General features: G+C 31.0%; 1 protein-coding gene across 1 annotated transcript; it reads left to right on the plus strand.

Annotated features, from left to right (window-relative positions):
* Positions 1-16,805: 16,805 nt before the first annotated feature.
* On the plus strand, positions 16,806-19,187 carry LOC113692019 (2-alkenal reductase (NADP(+)-dependent)-like). The gene is made up of 5 exons (XM_027210350.2): positions 16,806-17,203; positions 17,298-17,475; positions 17,617-17,783; positions 18,391-18,473; positions 18,640-19,187. Exons 1-5 carry the CDS (start codon positions 16,970-16,972, stop codon positions 19,016-19,018), a joined length of 1,041 nt encoding a protein of 346 aa, XP_027066151.1. The 5' UTR covers positions 16,806-16,969; the 3' UTR covers positions 19,019-19,187.

Here is a 19,187-nt window from a genome sequence, read left to right on the forward strand (position 1 = left end):
ACAAAAAGAAAGGTAACAAAGCAAATGGCAATTCTCCTAAGGTTAATTTAGGTGAAGAAGATAATATAATTGCTGCAGTCATCTCTCAAGTCAACATTGCAGTCAATGTGAAAGAGTGGGTAGTAGACTCTGGGGCTACTTGGCACATAAGTGCAAATCGAGAAGTATTTTCCTCCTATACTCCAATAGAGGATGATGAAGAGGTGATCTACCTTGGAGACTCACGAATAGCTAAAGTTTTGGGTAAGTTCTCTTGAAACTCACTTCAGGAAAAACTTTGACCCTCAATGATGTGTTGCATGTGCCGAACATTCGAGCAAATCTGATTTTTGTAGCATTGCTAGGAAAAGTTGGGGTGAAAGTATTATTTGAATCTGAAAAGATTGTAATGATAAAAAATAATGTATTTGTGGGTAAGGGCTACTGTAATCAGGGACTCTTTGTACTCAACATTTCAAATGTAATCAATGAAAATGCACCTTTTTCTGCTTATATTGTTGATTTGTTTTCTTTATGGCATGCTAGATTAGAAAATGTTAATAACATAAAAAAAATGTAATCACTTGGGTTATTTTCTAATATTAATAATAATAACATGAAAAAGATGTGAAATATGTGCAAAAACTAAAATAACAAAGAAAAGTTGTATAACTGTCCAAAGAGAAACTGAATTCTAGATATATTAAACTTTATTTATTTAAAAATAAAGATGATACTCATAATGCCTTTTTGTTTTATAAGTCTGAGGTAGAAAATCAGCTTAATAAGAAGATAAAAAGAATTAGATCAGATAGAGGAGATGAATATTTAGCTTTAGATAAGTTTTGTGAACATGAAGGCATAATACATGAAATAACACCTCCTTACTTACCAGAATCTAATGGAGTAGGTGAAAGAAAAAATAGAACACTTAAAAGAAATGATAAATTCTATGTTAGTTAGCTCTCATGCTCCTGATAATTCATGGGAAAAAGTTATATTATCTGCATGTTACCTACAAAATAGAATTTCACGCAAAAGGATTGGCAAAACACATTATGAGTTATGGAAAAATTATAAACCAAATTTAAAATATTTAAAAGTATGGGGGTGTCTTGCTAAAGTGTTATTACGTGAACTTAAGAAAATAAAATTAGGTTCTAAAACTTCTGATTGTATGTTTATTGGATATGTTGAACATAATGCTGCATATAGATTTCTTGTTTTAAGAAGTAATATACTTGATTGTAATACAATTATTGAGACAAAGAATGCTGAGTATTTTGAATATATTTTTCCATTGTCCAATAAAATTTCTCATGCACCTATTGAAAGAAACAAAGAAATAACCTCTAATGAGGAATTGAGAAGGAGTAAAAGGCCGAGAAAAGAATTTTTCTATGGAAATGATTTTCAAACCTTTTTTGTTGATAATGATCCTTTAACTTATTTTGATGCAATTTCTTCTGCTGATTGCAAGTTTTGGAAAGAAGCAATTAAATATGAAATTGCTTCTATTTTGAAAAATAAAACGTGGACTTTGGTAGATTTACTCCTTGGTGCAAAATCTATTGATTGCAAATGGATTTTTAAAAGAAAATGTAATTCTAATGGTTCTATAGAAAAATACAAAAGTCGTTTAGTAGCACAAGGGTTTTCTCAAATAAAATATTGACTATTTTGACACATTTGCACTAGTAATAAGAATTTCTTCTATTCGTGTTTTATTTGTCTTAGCTTCTATCCATAAACTTGTTGTTCATCAAATGAAATCAAAACAGCTTTTTTAAATGGTGATTTAGAAGAAGAAATTTATATGTTTTAACCTAAAGGATGTGTTGTATCTGGACAAGAAAATAAAGTGTGTAAATTAATTAAATTTCTTTATGGCCTAAAACAAGCTCCTAAATAGTGGCATGAGAAATTTGATCAAAAATTGATAAAAGACGGATTTTCGTCTATACAAGTGGATAAATGTGTATATACTAAAGTTGTGAATAATCAATATGTGATAATTAGCATATATGTGGATGACATGCTTATATATGGTACAAGTATAGATATTGTCAATAGTACTAAATATTTCTTATCTTCTAATTTTGATATGAAAGATTTGAGTGAAGTTAAAATGATATTGAATGTTAAAATCATAAGGAGAGATAGAATATAATGTTGTCACAAGAATATTATACAGAAAGACTTCTTATGAAGTTTAAAAAATATGATGTGACACCTGTAAGTATTCTTTATTGTACACACCAAAATTTTATTATTTTTATTCCTATTTTTGTTCATTTTAATTAAATTTTATTTATTTTAATTTATTTTGTTTTATTTCTATTTCTTGATAAAAATCGCTTTTTTAGAAAAATCGAAAAAAGAAAAGGAAAGGAAAAAGCTAAAAAGAAAAGAAAAAATCAAATGCAGTTTTTGCAACAAAAGAAAAATCCCACGCGTGCATGCAATGCATGCGCGTGTCTTCTTCTCCAGCTGAAGTACGGAACCAAGCTACAGTACAGAGATTGCAGCAGCCATTTTGATCCATTTTCACTAGTTTTTTTTCGTTTTTTCCTCCATTCGATTATGCCAGTACCAGGCCACTTGGCATTGATCCAAAACATTAAGAAATCTAGGATTAAAAGCCATCTAATTGCTTAAAATGGCCACAAAAAATGCAGCTCCAATCTCCTCCCTTAGTTCTAGGTTTTGGGGGGATTTTGTAGTTATAAAAGGCTGGAAAACGCAGCCATGATGAGGGATTGAGAGCGGCGGTGAAAAAAAAGAAAAACAGAGAAAAAGGATGGAAAAGATAAAAAAAGAGAGAGAAAAGAGAAAAACATAAATTTCTGGAAAAATAAGATAACCAGGTTGAGCTGTCAGCCCGATTCATCACTAAATTCCTATCAATTTTTAAGTTCTTGGAGCGAATTCTCTCTTTTTGTGCTTTCTTGGGAGGGATCTGAACAACTTTTATTCAGAAATTGTTTGGAAAAAAAGTCTCCAAATCAGTTGAATCGGGGCTCCAAGTTCCAGGTTCACCATTGCTGAAATTCCTACAGCAAAAGCTCTCTGAGCTTCGTTTCCAAAACCAGCGGGATTTCTTGGGGACATTTCACGTCCATTTCACTTCACCAGGGTTCTAAGGTAACCATAGTTTCTCTTCTTGTTGCTTTAACACGATCTTTCATGAAAATTCAAGCTTGTTAGACATGAATCTGGAGTTATTTTGCTGCTGAGTTTTGCTTCATATTTCAACCGTGCTAATTTTTAGATGATTTGCTTGGTCATGGTTCTTTTCTGTTTGGGTTTAGCTTTGGGATTGTGAAATAAAGTTCATAAGATTTCGTTTGTTTGGATTTTGTCTTGTGCGGTTTCTAGGTAATGAAGAAGCCAGAGTTACAGCAGAAGAAGAAAGCTTCTTTCGTACCAGGCTGGATGTTCTGTTTAAAAATTACAGTTTCGCCTCCCAACTTTTACCTAATTCTACTATGGCCCAAAAACTGCTGCAATAAATCAATTTTGCCCCCTTTTAAATTATAATTCTTTTTTACATATTTTAGGTAGATTGTTGGACAAATTAATTCTGGATTTTGGGATGAAATAAGACCTTAACAATTTTTAGTTGGCTTATTAATTTGTTGGATTTTGGTAAAATAGAAGAGAATTGGATTTGGTTATTTTGTTTGGATTTTTAGAAGTGGGTTATAGTTTTTTTTTATTGGGTTTGGCAGATGAGTCTTGGTTATTTTTCTGGGCTCTTTGCGGTTTGACGGGGTGAAACCCATTTCTTTTGGTTAGGCTTGATTGGTGAAAATGATGGGTTGGCCTGCTTTTTTTATTGGACTTTTGGTTGGGCTTAGGAATTCTTGGCCTAAAGAAATAAAGAATGGCCCAAGTGGCCTTGTAGTTCAAAGAAATCAGAAACATAAATTGATTTCGGCCCCTGGATTTTTAAGTTATTTTACTTTTGGCCTAAAACTTTTAATTTCTTTCAATCAAGTCTCTAATTTAATTGTAATTTGATCTCTAAACTTTATTTTTATTTAATTTTGAACCCCTAAATTTTGTAATAATATAATTTGACTTAAAAAATTTTTCTTAATTTTTGCAATTAAGTCCCTAATAGTTTTGATTTCTTAAATATAAGTTATTTTTCTTCTTTAATTGTTAATTATACTTCATTTAAGCACTTTAATTGGTAGATTTCATGATTATTTTCATTTCCTTATAATTAAATTGGTACCTTGACCATTTTGTTGATTTTGGAGTATAAATAGGGCAAATCCAACCTCATTTAAACACTACTTCAAGAGAGGTATCTTCTTTTATTATTTTAAATTCTCTTATGTGCTCCTATGTGTTTTTTTATGTGTAATTGCATGTTTTGAGTGCTTTTTCCTTTAATTAGCCATTTTATTCATTTTAACTTTCATTTATTTTATTTAATTTTGATGACTATTGGAGAGACATTTAAATACCGCTTTGTAATAGATAGATGCTCAAGACATGAATTTAGCTAGTCTATATAATAGATAGATTTTAATTTTTGTTAAAATGTATTTAATTAGATAAATGTAATAGTTAGGTTATTATTTTTTAATTCCCCCCTTAGATTGTAGATAGAGTCTCAAATGTAATAGTTAGGCCGTTATGTGCATTTCTTTGCTTGTGTGTTTGCATGCCTATGTGCTTATTCGCTTTCTTTAGGATTTTTGCATCTAGATATCATACCTACGTGTTATGTGATCTATGTGTTTTATATGTTTACTTGCTTTAATTATATTTTATGTGATTTATTTAGTTATAATAAATGTATGACGCCACCACACTAGTCCAACGCTAGTTGCAACTTTTCTCCCCGACTTCTCACTAGTCCAATGCTAGTGAAGATTTGTAGAAATGGGTTGGTTCAATGCTAGACCCTTTAGACTGTTTTGCGATAGAATCACATTCTTTGCGTGATATTCATTGCATTTTATACATGTTTTTCATTTTTAGGATCTTTTTCTCATTTTGCATGATATTTTCTCTATATATTATCTCTTTTACCCCTATGTGTACGAAACATGACATTTAGACTTGTATTTCATTTAGGAAATTAGAAGTAGATTAGTTCATTTACTTGATTAGGTTAGGGGAGTCACCCTTCAAAAATGGAAAATGGACGAATATGGTTTCTTAGCCTTAGTACGCTCGTATCTCCTTTATAAAAGGAAAATTGATTCATGAATCTTAGTCCCCATACCCGTTATGTTGTATTCCTTTCTTTTAGGTCACGCATATTTATATATTGTAATTCTTCTTTTTTTGAGTCTCATTTTTGCATATTCGTGACCTCTTATAAGAATCATTTTGGGTATCACAATTAATGTGATTTACAGCAATTAAATTTTGAAGAGATATTTTGACCTTCTCGATATCCACTAGGTTTAGGTTTACATTCATATAGAAATGTCCTAATGTGATAAGTTTTATAGGTTAGACTAAGAAAATTTTTGACTAAATTTCGTAACTAGTTTTAACTAGGTTGAAAGGATGCCTTAGATCAAGTCTTTGCCTTCCTCCTCGAATTTTTTTCTCTTATTTTCAAAGATTTGGAGTCGTCTAAAAAGGGTTTTATCTATTTTTTTTAATCAAAAATACATTTTAGATGACTTGGTACACCTTAACTCAATACAAAGTGACGACTCCTATTTTTTCTTAAAAATCCTTTTTAGACTATTATTTTGGGCCCAAATTATCGCACTTTTTAGAGTCCCATTTTAGGCTCTTTTCTTTTGTTTATTCTCTAAAATAAAAACTAATTTTCCGAATCAAAAATTCATTTTTTTAACACCTAAATACGATTTTTATATTTTTCCAAAAAAAAGGTGCGCGACACTTTTGATGTTAATGCTCAATTAAAGAAAAATAAGGGTGACCCAATTGTTCAGTCTAAATATGATCAGATTATTGGGAGTCTGATGCATTTAATAAATTTCACAAGACCTGACATAGGTTATGCTATGTGTAGACTGAGTAGATATACTCACAATCCTAATAGTGAGCATTGGTTTGTAATAGTCAGACTAATGAAATATTTGAGAGCTACCAAGAATTATGGTATCTTCTATTTCCACTGTATTAGAAGGGTACAGTGATGCTAATTGGATCTCGTATTCAAATGAAACAAAATTCACTAGTGGTTATGTATTCACCCTTGGTGGTGATACAGTAGCATGGAAGTCAGCTAGACAGACAATCATTGTAAAAGTCGACACACGAAATTAAGACATAATGTCGTAAAGTAGTTGTTTAGAGATGGAAATGTTTCCATTGATTTTGTGAAGTCAGAGTTGAACTTGGCTGATTCTCTGACTAAACCTATAGGAAGGAAATTAACTCTTCAAACTACAAGAGAAATGGGACTGAGACCAACAAGTTGTCAATAGAGATAGTAACCCAACCTATGTGATTGGTGATCTCATGAAATAGGTTTATATGGATAATAACAAGTCAATATTGACCGTAAAACACTTCAAATGTAAGTCCCTCCGGAGATAAGTGCTTGATTGCTAGTAATTGTAAGAGTAAGTTTAAAACTCTTAATGAATTCATATCCCTTTGGGGAGATGTATTTAAAGCAGTATACACTTGATGAATTCATTTATATGAGAGTGGAGTGAGACCGCTCCTATAAGATTTATTGGCTGAATCTTTAAAGTTCTCATCAATAATCAGGCAGGCGCACGGCCTAAAAGCACAAGATTGCGATAACAACAGGTTATGAGTTATAGTGTGATTGATAAAATCTCTGTCATACATGAAGAGTTATTGGTTTATAGAAATTCATATTTCACCAATAATTCTGAGATCATGTTTTATCAATCTAAGTTTGGTTTGGAGTCCAAAAGACACTAGAATATTTACATTTCACCCAAATAAATCCGACAGATTATTTTCTTATCTTTTGTCCAAAATCTTTTGAAATATGAAGGAGATTGTTGTAAATAAAGGTGTATTTCAAAAGATATTGTCCCTCATTGAAAAACTAAAGAGACATCCCATCATTTATAATGTTTAGTCTTTTATTGGATTTATGTTAAATTGATAACTAGTGTGGGTTCCCGTGCATGAGAGGGAAGTTAAGTTGGGCCATGTCAGTACAAACTGATGGATTTGCCCCCCCTGTGCGTGGGTTAAACACAGTCCAAGTTAGTTTTACTACGAGTAAGAATAAATTTTACTTTTTACATTTTACAAATCAACATTTGACTCTTTCTCGAGAAGATAAATTGTTATCTCATCGGTTATGAAAGTCAGGCACGTTCATAACATTTTATTTTTAACGTTATTTTCTGTTACATGAAAAATTGGACACTTTTTTTTTATGTAATCAGATGTTATTTCTTATCCTTTCCAACGTACACTTTTTAATGCCTATAAATAGCAACTATTTCCACTTTAGAAAATACACCAAATGGCAGAAAAGCTGACAATAGAGACCTTCCTGCTAGCTTTCTTCTTCTGCTTATTCTTCTCCTTCTTTCTTCTCCTTCTGAAGTCAGACACTTTTTGAATCTTTTGTATCTTGGTTCGTTAGTGACTTCTTGTGGTTCGTTGGGATCCATTCAGACTTTTATAGAGAAGGTAGAGTTTATTTGCTATTTATTGATATTGGATACACGATAAGGTAGAGATTTATTGAGTTTATTTTTGTATCTAACATCGAAAGTTTTACAAAGAAATCTCTCATTGTGGTTGTTGTAAATATATTGGGTTTAAATGAGTTTAAATATGCTATGAGCACCAACTCAAGTACCATAGGCACTAGTCAGAGAAACTTTTGGGTGGCCCACACCTCGATCTAAAAGAGATTTTGGTTAGGCAACAAACTAAAAGAGTAAGTTATGGGCTTTTGGAATGTTACGTAATTTATGCTATTCAGACTCTTTTGTGTTTTCAATTTTTCGTGTCTTTTGGGTTTTGAAATTATTTTTTAGATTTTATACTCTTTCTTTTGTATTCTATTTCTATTATAATAAATCTACTATCTCTTCGCCCATGGACATAGATTAATTCGGTCGAACCATGTAAAATTCTTTATCTTTCTATTTAATTTATTTGGTTTGTTATTATTTTTATTGGGTTACTAAAATCTTGTTATTCTCGGTGATCAATTTTCTAGAACTATACCTAACACTAGTAACCAATTACACTAGCCTAGTTTAATAATTTCCTACATATAGGAACAAGTATTTTTCAATCTACCATTCAAAACTTTGTTGGAATCTTTGTCCAAGTCCAAATTGGTATTTGACTATTTGGTCTCGCACCCACACACACATTTGTACGTGTATATGTGTATGTATGCTGTGTTTTATGATTAATGATAGAAGAAGCATTTAGGACGTGCTTCTAGTGATGGAGTCAGGATTTTTTTTTGGCTACCAAATTTTTTAATAAAATTATTTTAAAATGCTATGTTCAAAATAATTTTTATTTATTTAAATATATGACATCTAAAAATATCAAATATTAACTTTAATTATATAGGTATATCTATTTCATAAATATGCAGTACAGTCATAATGAAAATTAAGACAAGAAATAACTTTTAATTAAATATTTTATAATATCACAAACCACCCAAGTTGCACATTATGAGAAGATGTTCCAATGTATCACTTATGCACATATATATATATATATATATATATATAACTATACAATATAAATATATCTATTTTTAATTAAAAAGTATAAAAGTTATATTAACATACCTTGAAATTTCAATCTATTTTCTTACAGGCAAATTGAGTTCTATGTTCTTTCATAGAAGTATATTTATTTATGATTGAATCAATGCTAAATTTTTCAATAACTTTCTTTTATATATACACAGTTAGGCAATCATTCAAGAAATTATCTTCCATCTTGTTTCGAAACTTTGTCTTGATTATCTTCATAATTAAAAGGATTAATCTTGTATACACTGACAGTGTATACATTTTTGCCATTAGATGCATGACATATAATTCAAATTTGAATTTAAAATTTAAATGCTTCAGTTGTCATGCTTTCGTTGTCACCTGACATTTTTCCCTTTAATGTTTTGTTGCATGTGGAAACCTTTATGGTAGGAAGCCTATGACCATTCCTACCGTAGGTAGCCATTCAGAGCATGACACGTGTTGGAGTTGGATGGAGTGTAAACGGAGACGTTAAATTGTGGAAGAGCTCGTGAAGAGCAAACATTAAATTTTAGTCTGCGGCTACAAGAAAAAAAGCACACGTTCTTCCGTTTTTCAATGTAGTAGGTTGGGTCAGGGAAGGGTAATTGCAGGTCAGAACCACCGGCATTTATGCATTTGCAAATGTACCCGTTAGCAACGGAAAAATACTGCAAATGTCTTCGACAAAAAAATATGCACAAAGAAGGTACTGAAGTTTTAACAATTAATAAATGTAAATGTCACACGTGTCGGGGATAATAACTTGAAAGAAAGAAAAGTGGAGCAGAGGTAAACGTAGTAATTCCACGACAACGCGAAACACAAAGAGATTGAAGCCTTCATTATATTTTATATACATATATAAATTTAGTACTCAAGTGTTCAGTTTAAGCATCCGGGAAAATGGTCCCATAACTATCGTTACGGTAAACAAAACAGTTTTAGACATGACATAATAGGTTCTAAAAATTTTAACGACCATTTGATTACCCGTTAGACCTATCCACTTAAATAGGATTATGGGTAAAACTAAGGAAGCAAATTTCTCATCTAAAATAGTAAATTAACATAATAAATTAGTAACTTTTGCAGTCCAAAAGGTAAATTGTAAGTAATATGAAACATACTTTTTAAAGAGATAAATTACAATACTATATCCCAAATATACTTTTGAGGGAGTAAGTTTATTTGAAATAAAAGTATGTTTTTATATATAAATAGTGATTTTTACTTATAACATAGTAAATTTGATTAATGACAAAAACATGCTAATTTATGGCCAAAATATTGTATAATGCTTAAAAAACTTATACGAAACCCACATTTTAGTGTTATTTGAAATAGCACTAAAATGTATTGTTAATGATTAAAACTGAGTACGTTACTTAGTAAGTACTGTTAATATACTTGTATACATACTTGATCGTATGTGAATAAACAAGTATTTTTGAAATTTATAGAGAAATTAATTTTTTCTTTTGCAGTTTAAAAAAAAAAGTAAGCAAAAATCTTTTTTCTCGGAGCACAAAAATTCACAAGTCAAAGTAGTTGGTCTAAAAGGGAAAGAAACATTTTGAATATCATTGTTTACAATACAAAGTAAATTAGATGTAAAATGCTCGTTAAAAGCAGGTGCGTTGACATAAAATAAAGGAAAGCCATAAAGAGCAAGCCATTTACGGAAAAAGTTATCATTCATAAAAATAGCAATGCTTCACAGTTTTCTTATCAGTCTTGCAACGTATGAGCAAAGTGACAATAATTAAAATAGTATTTTTTTTCGATTTATACATATTTCATTAATTTTTTTTGCATTTAAAAAAAATGAATGAAAATGTTTTATGAGAAAGCACATAAGTCAAAAGGAATTGTCTAAAAGGGAAAAGAATAGCAGATACGTACAGTACTTGTAGTTCATGTTCGAAGGACTATAGGGCTGTTTTTGAAAAATATCCCGAAAAATATGTAATCCAAACGGAACCGATTCTTCACTATTTAAAATGTCAAATCTGTGATTGTATTTTAATTGTTATCCATTGGTATTCTAAAGTATCATTTTCCCATCAAATGCCATCTCTTTAAAGATGTTTTCCCATAAACAAATTTATTTAGCGGATAAAATACCTAAAAATTCATTTTTCAATAAAACACTAGATCTTTATGACTTTCTTTCATTATAAGAACAGAGTACCCATTTTTCCATAAACAAATTTATTTATCGGCTGAAATAAAAATAAATTCATTTTTTAATAAAACACTAATTCTTTATGGCTTTTCTCTATTATAAAAATAGATTACTTATTTTACCCCGTCTAGAAAAATTTTAGCCCCAGTGTAGAAAAAAAATCTTGGCTTTGTCACTGATTGAAATGTTTGTAACTGAGATTTATCCATAGTTAATGTATGATACATAATTTTTTCACTGTATTCAATTTATATGATGACAAATTAAATGGGTCAATTGGATTAGTGAACATCAGTTTTGTGAATGATTATGAGAGTAAACTATATTATGACAATAAAATACATTGAATTGTGAAAATTATAATTTAAACATGCTCCTAAATTTTGGATATGTGACTTTCGTAGTTACGAATTTCTTAAATTAACAGTTAGTTATTACTATGAGTAATGTGGTAAGTGTGAGATGTGAATGTCAGTAATAACTGTTAGTTATTACTATCAGTAAAGTCAGCAGTAAATGTGAGACATTAATTGGAATTTGCAGATATCATTTTACATGGGTGGTTATTATCTGTTCATTAAAATTTAGGAGTTTTAATTTTATGGGTTAGTGGGAAAAACGTGAGGGAAATGTAGGAAAAACATAAGCATGAGTACAGGATTTGTACGAGCAGTTATAGGATTAGTTGTGACATAAACATTTCTTAATTTTAGAAATGTAAAATTGTAATAAAATAGTATTCAGACTTTTGACAATTTGGAAAGCTCCTTATCCAAAATTCCCTCTGCAATACATATAGATAGATATAGATGTGTTTTTTTTAGTGGTTCAATCTCATATTCATGAACTATCTGCACAAAAAAATAAAATTCTAGACTATACTAATTTTGTTATACCAACTCTATTATTCTTATTATTGTATTAATTGTTATGCTATTTCTCTCATTTTGTTAGGTCTACATTAATACAAGTTTAATTCTTATTATGTCTCGTGTCCCAGAAAATACAAATTATTCTATTTAGGTGGATACGTCCAACAGATAATCAAATTGATGCTAAAAATTTAAAATGAATAAGTTGCTTTTGCATAACGGTTGTAAAGGTTTCTTGAGACTTTATGAATTAGGTGTCTTGCGTTTGCAAAAAGAATTTCTAGCATATTTTTGTAATTGAAATGGACTTAAAACTTGCTATAGGTTATTTTCCTGTATTTCAACTTTATCGTAAAAGGTAATTTGTTGTTCAACCTAATTTTATTCTGATTTTATCCAACTAATAAATTAACTTATGAAAATAGATAATTTATGGAGGAAAGCCATAAGTAGCTGGTACTTTATTGAAAAATGGATTTATTTTTATTTTATCCAATAAATAAATTTGTTTATGAAAAATGGGTACTCTGTTCTTATAATGGAGAAAAGTCATAAAAAGTTAGTGTTTTAAATTTTTTAATGAAAAAATAGGTAGTCTGTTGTTATAATGGAGAAAAATCATAAAAAACTAGTGTTTTATTGAAAAACAGATTTATTTTTATTTTATCCGATAAATAAATTCTTTTATGAAAAAATGGGTACTCCGTTTTTATAATGGAGAAAAATCATAAAGAGTTAGTGTTTTATGAGAAAATGGATTTATTTTTATTTTATCCGATAAATAAATTGGTTTATGGAAATACGGGTACTGTGTTCTTACAATGGAGAAAAGCCATAAAGAACTAGTGTTTTATTGAAAAACGAATTTATTTTTATTTTATCCGATAAATAATCCTTTTATGAAAAAATGGGTACTCTGTTTTTATAATGGAGGAAAGTCATAAAGAACTAGTGTTTTATTCGAAAATGAATTTATTTTTATTTTATCCGATAAATAAATTGCTTTATGGAGATATGGGTACTCTGTTCTTATAATGCAGGAAAGTCATAAAGAGGTAGTGTTTTATTGGAAAACGGATTTATTTTTATTTTATCCGATAAATACATTTTTCGATGCAAAAATGGGTACTCTATTCTTACAATGCAAGAAAACCATAAAGAGCTAGTCTTTTATTGAAAAACGGGTTTATTTTTATTTTATCTGATAAATAAATTTTTTAATGGAAAAATGGGTAAGAACAGAGTACTAGGGCTGCAAACGAGTCGAGTCGAGTCGAGTTTTGAACTAATCGAGCCGAGTCTCGACTAAATTTTACCAAACTCGAGTTAGAGCTCGAGCTCGACAAGTCGGCAATTTTCAACCTTGAGCTCGACTCGAATCAAGTCGAGCCGAACTCGAGTTCGAGCTCGAGCCTCGAAAAAAATAAAAAATAAAAAATTTATTTTTAAAAAAATAAATAAAATAATATTTTTTTTCTTAATAAATAATAAAATATTAAAGATATATACGTAATTTTACTATGAAAATAAAAAAAATATATATATATATAATATACGTAATTTTATTATTAAATAAAAATAAAAATAAAAAAAATATATATATATATTCAAACTCGCGAGTTATCGAGTTTAATATTCTGAACTCGAGTTTGACTCGAGCCGGCTCAAGCTCGATTAATATCGAGCTCGACTCGAGCCGCTCACGAGCAGCTCGATTCGTTTGCAGCTCTAGTTCTTATAATGGAGGAAAACTATAAAGAGCTAGTGTTTTATTGAAAAATTGGTTTATTTTTATTTTATCCAATAAATAAATTTTTTATAGGAAAATGGGTGTTAAGAGGTGGTATTTGATGGAAATATGATACTTTAAGATATCAATGGATAACAGTTAAAATACAACTACAGATTTGGTATTTTAAATAATAAAGAATCGGTTTCGCTTGGATTACATATTTTTCGGGGTATTTTTAAAAAACAGCACTGAAGTACATATCTACTATTCCTTTCCCTTTTAGACCAATTCTTTTGACTTATGTGCTTTCTGATAAAAAATTTCATTATTTTTTTAAAAATGCAAGAAACAGTTTAATTCTGTATAAATCAAAAAATTTACTATTTCAACTATTGGCACTTTGCTCATTCTTTGGAGGTTTGGTAAGAAAGCCGTCAAGAGCTGGTATTTTTATTAATGAGAACTTTTTCCATAAATAGCCTATTTTTTATGACTTTCCTTTATTATATGTCAAAGTACCAGGTTTTAACCAGCATTTTACATCTATTTGTTTAGTACTTTAAACAATGATATTCAGCTGTATCTTTCCCTTTCAAACCAACTATTTTGACTTGTGGATTTTTGTGCTCTGCGCAAAAAAAATTTCGCTTACTTTTTTTTAAATTGCAACACAAAAAATTTAATTATTTATAAATTTCAAAAATATTAATTTATTCACATACGTTCAAGTATTTATACAAGTATATAAACAGTACTTACCAAGTAAGGTACTCAGTTTTAATCATTAATAAAACATTTTAGTGTTATTTCAAATAACAATAAAATATGGGCTTGGCATAAGTTTTTTAAGCATAATAGAATATTTTTGCCACAAATTAGCATGTTTTTGTCATTAATCAAATTTACTATGTTATAAGTAAAAATGATTATTTATGTATAAAAACATACTATTACTTCGAATAAACTTACTCCCTCAAAACTATATTCAGGATAAAAATTATAATTTATCTCTTTAAAAAGTATGTTTCATAATACTTTCAATTCACCTTTTGGGCTGCAAAAGTTACTAGTTTATTACGCAAACTTTTTATTTTAGATGACAAACTTACTTCCTTATTTTTACGCATAATCCTATTCAAGTGGATAAGTCCAACGGACAATCAAATGGTTCCTAAAATTATTATAATCTATTATATCATGTCTAAAACTGTTTTTTTACTATAACGATAGTTACTACTCTATTTATCCACATGCTTAAGCTCAGCACTTGGTACTAAATTTATATATGTATATAAATTTAATGAAGACTTGAATCCTTTCGTTTACCCCACCTTTTTCTTCTTCCAAATTATATCCCCCACGTGTGTGCGATAATCATTTATTATTTCTTAAAATTTCGGTACCTTCTTTACACATATTTTTTATCCAAGGCATTTGCAGCATTTTTCCATTGGTAATGGGTATATTTGCAAATACATAAATACCTCTGGTTTTAACCTGCAATAATACTTCCTGACCCAACTTGTACGAAAGTCAGTCTGCTTTTTTATTGTATCAGCAAACGATTCTATTTAATTTCCTTTCCACGCACTATGCAACATTTTAACGTCTCCATTTGGACTGTATGCACTCCAACACGTGTCGCTCTCTGCTGACCTTCCTACCACATGCAGGTTCCGGTATCCTGTTGCATGTAGTGCCGTAGTGGCGCTTTCTTAGCGGTCTTATTTTGGTGCTTCTTATCTGAAACGACGGGTGTCTTATTTTGGTGCTTCTAATCTTAAACGACGGGCTATTTTTATTGTAGGCAAGGATAAGAAAGTTACATCTACCCAACAAATGTATGGCAGAGACCAAAAGTTGAAAGCTGCCAAAACCGCCGGTTGTAGGTACTTGACATAATTTCTGCCTGGTTAAAAAAAAATCAAAAATTACCACACGTGATGTGGTGTGGCTTTTAAAAATGACGAGATTACAATCATTGTCCACCTGTAAACAAACAAATCATCGCACGAAAACTGTCCAAGATGATTAAAAATTCACTTAAAACGACCATCAAACATGTGCCATCATCAGCCAAGCACATGACTAAATGGAGGGCCACAACACACAATCTAGCATTCAAGGACTCCACTAGGGACTATGTTGCAAAGTTATTTATAGCATCCACAATTCTAAATATAATAGTGGTAAATTTGATTAACATTAGGTTCTCGAAATTCACACAAAAAAAAAACAGAATATTATCATTTTTGCCAAACAAAAATCTTCTTCTTGGCATTGTCAATTAGTATCTGTATTGAATGTCTACCAATTCGTCGGCAGGAGCACAAATATTTTCATGGGCAGATGAGATAATGGATTTTTTTTCAATATAAGTAAGAAATTTCGAATTCGAAACCTATTACTTACACTTCTTCCTTCTTTATCATCTAATTCATCCCTCCATTTGATGAGATAATGGATTGATTCATCTATATATTGCCAGTGTATATATTTCTATTAGGATCTAGAGTATTCTTATCTTGTTTTATGCAAAATCATAAATAAAATTGTCAAGTACAACAATGCTAAACTATTCATGCAGCCTTTTCTTCAATTGTTTTTTTTTTGTAAGCGAGAGATCTTGAATTCAGAATCTCCTATTGACAATCCTTCTGTCATTATTACCCAACTCAATCCTCTCCCATTATTCATGCAGCCTTGTTATCATGTACAATAATAGCATATGTGTATATGTCTACAATTTCTGTTAAGTGGCTTTTAGCAAACCGAGTACCTTCCCCCCCCCCCCCCCCCCCCTTCTCTCTTCCTAGGCTCAACTTGTGATTTAAATTTTGGATAGGAAGGTAAAACAACGTGACTTTGAAATTAGAGCTCAAAGGGTTTGACCGATTGAACCGGTGTCAAAAATCGAATGATGTCAGTGTGACATAATAAATTTGTAAAATATATAAATAAAATCTTAACTAGAAAAAGCCTATAGATATATTAGTAACATAAGTATTAAAAGTATCCTTTTGTCTTCTTATTTTTTGATTGCACATCTTCTTAGGATTCAATGCCATTAAAATTTACTCTAACTAGATATTTTTAAATTTTTTAAATGCAAATTAATGATGTGTATAACTAAATCTATAAGACTTGTTTGAAAAAAATCTAAATGAATACTGCTCATGAATATTGGGGAATATTTAAGGAACATTGATGATAATCCAAAACATTCTAGGGGAAAAATGAAATTCCATAAAACTAGCGTGACTATCTCTAATTCTTTATTTGTTGCCCCTTCCGGTTCCCGTCATATTCTGACTCCTTCCCAACTTTCCTTCTCAGACGCTGTTTCTCTTGTTCCATTTTTCCTTCTTCTGTTTCTTTCTTTATTATTATTATTATTTAAGCGGCTCAACCATATTCCATAGCAGGGTTATTTTACTGCTTTTGCTTCTTCTCTTGCACTGAAGTTAGTTTAAGCCAAAGATTTCCAATGGAAGTAACAAACAGGTACGTAGTGACAAGACATCATATTGATGGAACACCACAAGAATCTGATTTTGAGCTCAAGACAGAGGCTCTTTCTTTATCTATTGAGCCTGGTAAAAAGGAGCTCATTGTGAAAATTCTTTACTTATCCATTGATCCATACCAATTGAACCGCATGAAGCAAAAAAGTTCCTCGCAGGAAACCACAAGCTCTGCACGTGCTGTTAAGCCTTTTGAGGTAAGTTTGCAATCAAAGTGGCATTTCTAATTTTCAACCATGGAGGGATGGATGGAAAGAAGTACTTACAAAGATTGAACTTTGTTTACGATAGGCCATTGATGCTCATGGTGTTGGGAGAGTTGTTGCTTCGGGGAATCCCGCCTTTAAAGAGGATGACTTAGTTGCCGGACTCCTGACTTGGGGAGAATACTGCACAGTAAAAGAAGGTGGCTTGCTAAACAAGGTTGATAACATAGGATTTCCCATTTCTCACCATGTAGGTGTTCTGGGTAGGTTTTCCTCATCCTTCACTCTTTCTCAGTCTGTTTAACGTACTTCTGTTTCTGGCCTGATCGACGTTTTAGTTTCTGGCTAATCTAAGGGTTCTTGAAATTATTGAAATTTCAGTAGATCTGATGTTTGTTATGCAGCATTCAGTGGGCTTACAGCTTATGCTGGATTTTTTGAGGTTTGTAAGCCAAAGAAAGGGGAGAAAGTGTTTGTCTCTGCGGCTGCAGGATCTGTTGGAAATTTAGTAGGACAATATGCAAAGCTGTTTGGATGCAATGTTGTAGGATGTGCTGGTAGCCAAAAAAAGGTGGCTGTTTTTTTCTTTTCTTTTCTTTTCTTTTCTTCATGGCTCCCTTTCTCACATCCAGCACTAGAATTGCATTCTAAGAACCAGAAGCTGCCATAGGTTTTCTTATCTGAATTTTCTTTTTTGCTTTTAGAATTGTTTTGTTTTCCTAAAGGAGACTGTATGGTTTGATTGTTTCTAAAGAGTTGGTTTTGATCATATAGGATTTTATTAATCTGTCCATGGTAAACATTAGGTTAACGAGTAAGCTTGTTTCTGAAGGTCCTAAGGACATAGTTGGTGACGTTGACTTGTAACTTATTGCCCTTTTTCATTCCAGATGTTGACTATTGTGAATGTGGTAGCCTGGTTCTTTTATTTTTTTGGGTAAGTAAGAATTTACACAACTTACATCCGATACTAATCTCACAACAGTTTGAGATATACAGTGTACTAACTATAAAAGAAGTAGCAGCAACTAACACTAAAATTTCAAGTTGAACAAACGTTCTTTAATAACAACCAAATCCTTTGCAGCCATCTATTAGTATCCTTCGTTCTGTTCTTTTCTTGTGCCATGGATACTTATGTTTCCCAAATAATCCATGTTTATCTTGAACAATAATAGGTGGACTTGCTAAAGGAGAAGCTTGGTTTTGATGAAGCATTCAACTACAAAGAAGAAACTGATCTGAAATCAGCTCTCAAAAGGTACGGTCCTCCCCATTTTTCCATGTCACAAGTTTAAGTGAATACCTCAGTTGTGTTCTTGTGGATTTTTAGTGAAAGCTCAACCCGATAACACAAATTGAGGCTCACATTTGTCTACTAGAAACACTGGATTAAAGTATTTGCTATTTTTTGAGCTTTGTAATAGGTACTTCCCAGATGGGATCGACATATACTTTGATAATGTGGGAGCAGAAATGCTGGAAGCTGCGGTTGAGAACATGAATACATTCGGTAGAGTTGCTGTTTGTGGCGCTATATCTGAATATACGGACAAAGGAAAACGTGCTGCTCCAAACATGGTAGATATTATTTACAAGAGGATAACAATGCAAGGATTTTTATCTGTTGATCATATGAAAGTCTACAAGGATTTCATTTCAGACACAGTTGAGCACATTCGGGCAGGAAAGTTGCAGGTTCTTGAAGACATTTCACATGGTTTGGAAAGCATACCATCTGCTTTTGTAGGTCTTTTCCGAGGCGATAATATAGGGAAAAAGATGGTTCAAGTTGCAGATGATTGAATAATTGATCATTTCACTAGAGTTTCAACAAACAAATATATATTGTAGGGAGAAGAAGAGGCTTAATCTCATGGCTCCCCAGCTTGCAACTTCTCTTGTAATCGATAATGTGACCTCATGAATCAAGGAGTCTTTTCAACAAGAAGATGCAACACAAGCATTGCCTTCA

Source organism: Coffea arabica, chromosome 6c (genome assembly GCF_036785885.1).
Source record: "Coffea arabica cultivar ET-39 chromosome 6c, Coffea Arabica ET-39 HiFi, whole genome shotgun sequence".
In the NCBI taxonomy this organism is placed as follows: domain Eukaryota; kingdom Viridiplantae; phylum Streptophyta; class Magnoliopsida; order Gentianales; family Rubiaceae; genus Coffea; species Coffea arabica.